The sequence below is a fragment of the Orycteropus afer genome, unplaced genomic scaffold, assembly GCF_000298275.1.
Source record: "Orycteropus afer afer isolate SDZICR_OR568_19922 unplaced genomic scaffold, OryAfe1.0 scaffold02181, whole genome shotgun sequence".
In the NCBI taxonomy this organism is placed as follows: domain Eukaryota; kingdom Metazoa; phylum Chordata; class Mammalia; order Tubulidentata; family Orycteropodidae; genus Orycteropus; species Orycteropus afer.
In genome coordinates this window covers 11,671-19,460 of record NW_006923768.1, presented here as the reverse complement: position 1 = coordinate 19,460, position 7,790 = coordinate 11,671, and the positions used below count along the sequence as shown (strand labels likewise).

The following is a 7,790-nucleotide window of genomic DNA, read 5'->3' as shown; positions in this document are numbered from 1 at the left end:
TCTCCCTCCCTCTCTCTCTCCCTCCCTCTCTCCCTCTGTCTCACATTCCTTTTTAGCAGACCCTTGATTTTATTCACTTAATCTGCTCGGATGGTGTTTCTTGAACGATGGTTTTGGTTCCGCAGAAGCAAATTCTCGGTGCCAAACACCAATCAAGATGAAGCCAAACACTGAGCCCCCCGAGAGCGTGGAGTGGAGTGGGGCTGAGGCCTCCATGTTCCGGGTCCTCATTGGCACCTACTACGACAACTTCTGTGCCATTGCGAGGCTAATCGGGACCAAGACGTGCAGACAGGTGAGCTCTCCTCAGGGACAGCCCTCTGAGTCCCAGCACAGGGTGCATGGGGCACTGCCAGCCCCTATTCACGTCAAAAGGATTAAAATATACTTTTGTATTAAACTATTTTTCAGGTTTGTTGACAGTTTCTCCATTTGAGATACTTAAGGTTAGGATTTAAACAATGGCAAGAACTCTGAATGGCAGTGTTCCTTTGAAGGAAGGGGCGGTGTCCCCAGTCCAGGGCAGTGCCCTACGGGGGGCGAGGCTCTGCGGGCATGAGTGCGAAGGCCATTGGCTGGCGTGTCGGCTCCTCACGGCTGTGCCTGGCCTCTCGGCAGGTCTATGAATTCAGGGTCAAGGAGTCCAGCATCATCGCCCCTGCCCCAGCCGAGGACGTTGACACGCCTCCCAGAAAGAAGAAGAGGAAACACCGGTGAGTGGGCTGCTGCAGCCTGGTGGCCGCAGTCAGGCCTGCAGCGTCCTCAGCACTGGGAGCTGGCCCAGGGTGTCTTCCACGGCCAGCAGCTCTCTACCACTCGTTCACCGGTCCCTCTAGTGCAGGCCCCAGAGGCAAGTCCTGGGGCACACGCACACGTCACGGCAGTTTGAGCCGTGTGTCCTTCTGGGAGCCTGCCTTTCCAGGCGGCAGCCCGTGCCTTCACATGCTGTCCACAGGGCTGTGGGGGTGCACCGTGGGGTGGGGCTTCAGAACCCTCTCTTTAGGAAGATCGGCCCTGGCGAGGGGACTGTGCCTGAGAACGGTGTGCACCCCGTATGTTTGGAGGAAATGCGGGTGGCCGTTCTCCCTGGTCCTAGAGGCTTCCCTCAGTGACTTAGGGTTTTACAGCTCTGTCAGGTGGGCCACTGGGGCGGGGTGAGCACCGCTGCCTGAGGCGCTGCTCTGGAGCAGCAGGGGTGGCCGGGTGTGCTCACGTTGCGGTGCAGGGGTCACCCTCTGTACCCCTACTTCCTGCAGTCTGCTCACTGCCTGGAATCCTGTCCTTGCTTCTTCTCTTTGTTGTTGCAGGTTGTGGGCGGCCCACTGCAGAAAGATACAGCTGAAGAAAGGTCAGCACCTCCCGTCCCTGTGCTTTGGAGTAGCACTGGGCTGACAGGTGGTGTCTGAGGTGCAGGGGCCGTGTGCTGAGCCGCTGTAATGACGGACGCCTGGAGGCTCCACATGGCTCTCCTGGGTGTGACCCTGGCACGTTGGCAGTGGGACATCAACAGTGCTTGCAAGTCGCACCGAGATGAGGGGGTTTGCATTAGTCCAGGAGCACGTGCACTGGGAGGTGGCGTTCTGTTGTCACTCTGTAACCAGGGCTATGAGTGACACCAACTATGGCATAGAAAACTCGCTGAGGGGCAGGCCAGCTGTGCGGGGTGGCCTCTCCTGAGACTGATGGCGTGTCTGTTGTCTGAGCAGATGGCTCCTCGAACCACGTGTACAACTACCAGCCCTGCGATCATCCTCGGCAGCCCTGCGACAGCTCGTGCCCCTGTGTGATCGCACAGAACTTCTGTGAGAAATTCTGCCAGTGCAGCTCTGAGTGTGAGTGCACCGTGTTAGGCGTGGGTCTGGGCCTGACGTAAACTTGTGTGCAGACAGGAGCTCACCTTCCCGAGCCCATCTGCAGCACTGTGCCGGCTCATCTCCTTGGTAATGTACACACACGTACATGCGTGCCTGCGCTCACTGGTCTGGGTGGTGTGTATGTGTGTTGTGCGTGCACGCTCACTAGTCCCCTGGGTGATTGTGTGTGTGCACATGCATGCTCAGTGGTCTTCTGGGTGATGTCTGTGTTTGTGTGCTCACTGGTCTCCGGGGCGGTGTTTGTGTGTATGTGTGCACATGCTCACTGATCTCCTGGGTGATGTGTGTGTGTGTGTGTGTATGCACTCACTGGTCTCCTGGGGGGTGTGTGTGTGTTTATTCGTGTGTGTGCTCACTGGTCTCTTGGGTGGTGTGTGTGTGCGCGCGCGCGTGTGCGCTCACTAGTCTCCTGGGTGGTGTGTGTACGCGCGCGCGTGTGCACATTGGTCTGGGTGGTATGTGTGTGCGTGCGCGTGTGTGCACTCACTGGTCTCCTGGGTGGTATGTGTGTGCTCGCTGGTCTCTTAGGTGGGGGGGGGTGTGTATGTGTTCGCTGGTCTCCTGGGCGGGGGGTGTGTGTGTGTGTGTTTGCTTGTGCATGCACACTGGTCTCCTGGGTGGCGTGTGTTTGTGCATGTGCTTACTGATCTCCTGGGTGGTGTGTGTGTGTGCACTCACTGGTCTCCTGGGTGGTGTGTGTGTGTGTGTGCGTACGCAGTCACTGGTCTCCTGGGCGGGGGGGGGTATGTGTGTGTACGTGCGCTCACTGGTCTCCTGGGTGGGGTCTGTGTGTGTATGTGTGGCAATCACTGACTGGTCTCCTGGGTGATGTGTGTGTGTGTGTGTGTGCGCACCATAGCCAACACGTATCTTGTGATAAAGGACTTCACTTCTTGGTTTTATTTGATTCATGTAAGTTCAATCCTAGCAGAGTTGGCATAACATGGAAAGGGACTAATTTCTGGGTGACACAGTGGTTGGTAGGTAGAGTGAGGGTGGGACATCCAGTGTGGTGGTGCTGGCAGTGGCAATGACTATGAGGGACGGGCTTATCCCCCAGGCCAGAACCGCTTCCCTGGGTGTCGATGCAAAGCCCAGTGCAACACCAAGCAGTGTCCATGCTACCTGGCGGTCCGCGAGTGTGACCCTGACCTGTGCCTGACGTGTGGGGCTGCCGATCACTGGGACAGCAAGAATGTGTCCTGCAAGAACTGCAGCATACAGAGGGGCTCCAAGAAGGTGAGGGCAGGCGGGTGGCAGGCGTGATGCCGCTGGGCCATGGAGGGGCTCTGAGAAGGGGAGGGCGGGTAGATTGTGGGTGCATTGCTGCCAGGCCAGGGTCTTCCTCCCATGTGGGATCAGCTGCTCATGGTGTTGGATTTGGAAGGAGACAATTTTCCTCAGCAGTCGGTGCTTTTCAATGAGTCAACAGCAGTACGGGTCCTTGGGGGGTGTGAATGGTTCGAGCCCACCCAGCGGCACCTAGGAAGAGTGTCCTGGAGAGGCGCTTGAGCACACTGAGCCTGGGCTCGCCTCGTGGAGCAGCGCTGCTCCGACTCTCGCGGGGGTGCGTGTAGGGGGCTTTCCCAGAGCCTCCCACACGGTGCGCTCCTGTCGCTTTCTGAGCAGATCAACGGTGTGCACGGCCTCTATGCCGCCATCACCACAGCTGATGGGGTCAGTCACTGAGCAAGCTGAGCGCTGTGTGTGGGGAAGGTGTCGAGATGGGTCTTGGATCAGTCCCGTTGGGGACAGTGACAGTTGGCCCTTGTGGAGCACTAGCTGTGCATCAGACGCTGCTGTGAGTGCCCTGTTCTGTGACTAGGGCAGGTGTCAGCTCCATCACCCCTGGGCCCTGTGCTGTCAGCCACGGTGCTGTCCCCACATGCTTTCCCCCGGGCCAGCATTTGGGTGCACAGCTGGTTCTGCAGCTACGGTGGCGTTGGGTGCTGCTCAGAAGGTGCAGCCCCTAGCAACCCCACCTAACACAGCGCAACCGTCCCACGGGGCTTCTAACTGAGCTCTTTACGGAAGCAGCTTACCAGGTCTTTCTTCCACGTAGCTGCTGGTGGGGTCCAACTGCAGATCTTTAGGTTTGGATCTGAGTGCTTTAACTACCATGCCACCAGACTTTCTCCACCAGCCTCAGAACACGGGCACTTGTGCACTTGACTGACGCTTTTATCACATGATGGACACACTTGCTTTGAACAGCTTCTTCCAGCAGGAGTTCCCTGCATTGTGGATGTCCAGGTGTACTGTGTGCCTGTCCATATGGGGACCTACCCCTTCATTCCTGGGCTCCTGGCTGAGGAGTTGAGGGGCAGGACAAAGGCCACCTCCCTCTTCTGCAAGCTGGTGCCACTGTGTTGGGTCGATGGAATCACTCACGCTGACCCATGACTGTCTTGTTCTGCAACTGTCTTGTCCTTAGCATTTATTGCTGGCTCCCTCGGATGTGGCAGGCTGGGGCATCTTCATCAAAGACCCGGTGCAGAAGAACGAGTTCATCTCCGAGTACTGTGGAGAGGTGAGGAAGCACCCCGAGGCCGTGCTGGGGGGCGAGCCCTCTGGCTGCCGGCTTACGGGTCTGGTCTGCTCCGTCCCCAGAGTTCTGTCCAGTCTCACACAACTTCCGTCTCTGGTGTCCAGCGATGCCCAGGAGTGGAGGCGGAGTAGTAGCTCTGCCAAGTACACGCTCACCTCGGTGTGAAATCTGTAAGGGACGCGTGTTCCCAGAGCCCACAATGGCCTGTGTATCCTGCAGGTGTGACCCCCCACTTCTCCATGCCTTTCCTTGCAGATCATCTCCCAAGACGAGGCTGACAGGAGAGGGAAAGTGTATGACAAGTACATGTGCAGCTTCCTGTTCAACCTCAACAATGGTGTGTGGGGTGCCCCCGGGGTGGGGGGGCTGGCCGCTGCTCACTGTGGACATGCATCAGTGGGTACCGAGGTGTCGCTGTGGGTCCTCGGGGCAGGAGGGTTTGGCTGCTGCTCCCTGGATGTGCACCACTGGGCACGGCCCGGCAGCCTCAGCTTCCTGGGTTGGTGATGCCCACCCCACAGGGAAATGGAAGGACCATTGGGGGTGTCCTTGCTGACAACCAGGTGCCCCTAGGCTGCCATTCCAGCTCTTCCACAGGGAAAGATATTCAGACAGCGTCCACTTGGGAAGGGGCATTCCTGATGTTGGGCAGAATTGACAGTCTGTCCTGTCATATTTGGCTCAGTGATCCGTGTGCAGGTGATAAGTAGCAGTACCGGGGAGGCAGTGTGAATGGCCAGTGACTACTGTTAACCCAGAAAGCAGCAAGGGTCCACATGCCCCTGGTGAACGGTCAGCTTCAGACAATGAACCTTGGTGCTCAGAGCCTGTCATTTCCAGAATGCCCGTGCCTTCGTGTCTGCTGATGTGTGAGTGAACGTGTCCGCTTTTGTGTTGCTTCTTTCTCTGTAGATTTTGTGGTGGATGCAACTCGCAAGGGTAACAAAATCCGCTTTGCCAACCACTCGGTGAATCCCAACTGCTACGCGAAAGGTAGGTGCTGGGAGTTGCACACTGCTGCCCTGGGCACTGACGGGCCTGCACGGTGCTCCCTGCCTCACTCCCTGTCTGCGTCTTCTCCAGTGATGATGGTCAACGGGGACCACAGGATCGGCATCTTTGCCAAGCGGGCCATCCAGACGGGCGAGGAGCTCTTCTTTGACTACAGGTGGTGACGCTCTGCCAGCGTGGCTTCAAGTGGGGAGATGGGGTGTGTGGGGACCTGCCGTCTGTCACATCGGGTGGTGACGCTCACTCCCAGTGTTGGCTTCGAGTGGGGAGGTGGGACACACTGTGACCTTGCGTCTGTCACATCGGGGCGGCCCTTCCCAGGACGGGCGGGGCTGCAGCTGTGCAGCTTGCCGCGTCTGTGGTCTCTCCAGCACGCGTGGTCACTGCAGCTTCATTCTGCGGCATGCTTTCCCCGAGCCTGAGTCGTCAGGGTTGGCACCCTGAGCCTTCCAGGCAGGGCCCGCGGCACGGCCCTGTCAAAGCAGACGGCCTCACACCCTTGTCCTCCTGGTGATTAACAGGCACCCACGGGGCCAGTGTGGCTAGAGCCGACTGTCTTGTTCTCACACCACGTGTGTGGCTTTGCACCTACGCGCTGAGCCGGCCCCTTTAGGTGTGGGCATCGAGAGGGTGGTGGGTGAGCCTCGCAGGGGCTGCAGCTGGGCTGGGGGTGGGGCCGAGACCCTGGGGCGGCATCCGCTGTGGCCGCTGGCTGCTCCTTGCCTGGCAGCCGGGATGCCGGGCAGACGTGATGAGCGTGGTTCCCTGGCGGCCCTGTTGTTGCAGGTACAGCCAGGCTGACGCCCTGAAGTACGTGGGCATCGAGAGGGAGATGGAGGTCCCCTGACGTGCGCTGCCTCCCGGAACGGGCCTCTGGTGCCGGGGCCACGTGGCCGCGCGGTGCGAGTTCCGAATGGGCAAAAAAGTACTGTAACGATTATTTATAGTAATGAATTGGAAAACTCACTTTTAGCGCCTTCTCACCAGCTGCACAGTGTTTTGTACCAGTGACTTTTGCGGTAACGCCATGGGGTACGTTTTCAACTTTGAATAAAGACTTGAATTTCCCTTGCTCTGTTGTTGCACGCTTGCCACCAGGTAGGAGGGTGGTCGACCAGGAGAATGACACTGAACATAGGGCTGACGTCAAACTGCGTGGGATGCCAGGAGCGGGGCAGGGCCTCCCAGGTCTGTTTCTCTCTCACGAGATGGTGGGGCCAGGTGACCCTCAGAGCTGACAGTCACACAGCCCTACAGAGTCAACACATAGATGCCTGTGGGACCACACTGGGCTTACCTCCTGAAAGGGCGCCACGTCCTGTGTGGTTTCACGCCAGCACCTGTGAGGGAAGCCCACCGAGAGTCCATGGCAGCCGTGGAGGTTGACCACTGCTGTTCTAGAGTGAGAGAGGCGTTTCCAGAACAGGAAGTGAAGTGGGTTAGGTTAAGACCACCTATGGTTTCTGCCACATCTTTGCACCAGGAGCACCAAAGCAAGGTTCCCGCTGGTTCTAGTCTAAAGTGAGACTGCACTTTAGATCATGTCTTGTTTCTCTTCGGTTCTCCCTGTGGCCACTGTTCTTATGGCAACACCCCCTGCACACCCATTAGCTGGTTCCAGTAGACAGGACTCCAGCTCCGTCCGCTCACGTGCACCCACAGCCTCAGTGCGCTCTCAGTCCTGGGGAGCACTGCGGCTGGGTGGTAGCCACGAGGACGGGGAGACTTCAGTACCACACACAACGGCCGAGTTCCCACAGCGGTCCAGTCAGTAACGGAGCAGCCCCCAACAAGGAGCAACAACAAACGCTGGGGGAGGAGGAGTCTCGTTTCCAGAACTGCCCAGTTAGTACATTTGAAACGTCCAGTTGCCAACAAAAAACTAAAGGCACGCGAGGAAATGGACCTACTCACAGGGAAGAGAAGCAAACCATGGCCACCCAGGGCTGCTTCAGGTCAAGTGTCTTATCTGTCACTCTGGCTCCAGCTGTCAGAATAGGTGCCAGGTGACACCGTCTGCAGATGACATAGTGCATGCATATGCGCATTCAATCAACACAGGCCCCTCAGCTCACGTGAGCTGACAGCCCAAGCACACTGTCACAGGGCGAGTGAGCTTTGGGTGCCTTAGTCCTTGGTGTGTTGTCAGCATCACATGGGGGACATGGGGTAGGCGACGTGAGAGGTCCGTGCTCTCTCAATGCCGAGGTTCCCTGGCTCACCGCCGGGCTGTGCGAGACCTGGAGGGATGAGGCCGAGGCAGGTGAAGTCCCCAGATGGGCATTTGCAGACAGATGTCACTCCACGGGTGTTTGATCTGTGTCTGGGCCTGGTGAGATCAACAGTTGAACAAGCAA

At 58.1% G+C, this 7,790-nt stretch overlaps 1 protein-coding gene across 1 annotated transcript in view; it reads left to right on the top strand.

Annotated features, from left to right (window-relative positions):
- The window catches only part of LOC103213434 (histone-lysine N-methyltransferase EZH2), a gene marked incomplete at its 5' end in the record, with an annotated part of 7,219 nt that extends 939 nt beyond the window's left edge, over positions 1–6,280 (top strand). Inside the window, 10 exons of the mRNA XM_007959220.1 lie at positions 126–295; positions 619–713; positions 1,308–1,348; positions 1,707–1,832; positions 2,935–3,113; positions 4,309–4,404; positions 4,678–4,759; positions 5,335–5,415; positions 5,506–5,590; positions 6,220–6,280. Of these exons, the coding sequence (XP_007957411.1) occupies positions 126–295; positions 619–713; positions 1,308–1,348; positions 1,707–1,832; positions 2,935–3,113; positions 4,309–4,404; positions 4,678–4,759; positions 5,335–5,415; positions 5,506–5,590; positions 6,220–6,280 (1,016 nt within the window). The remainder of the gene's footprint in view (positions 1–125; positions 296–618; positions 714–1,307; positions 1,349–1,706; positions 1,833–2,934; positions 3,114–4,308; positions 4,405–4,677; positions 4,760–5,334; positions 5,416–5,505; positions 5,591–6,219) is intronic.
- Positions 6,281–7,790: the final 1,510 nt, after the last annotated feature.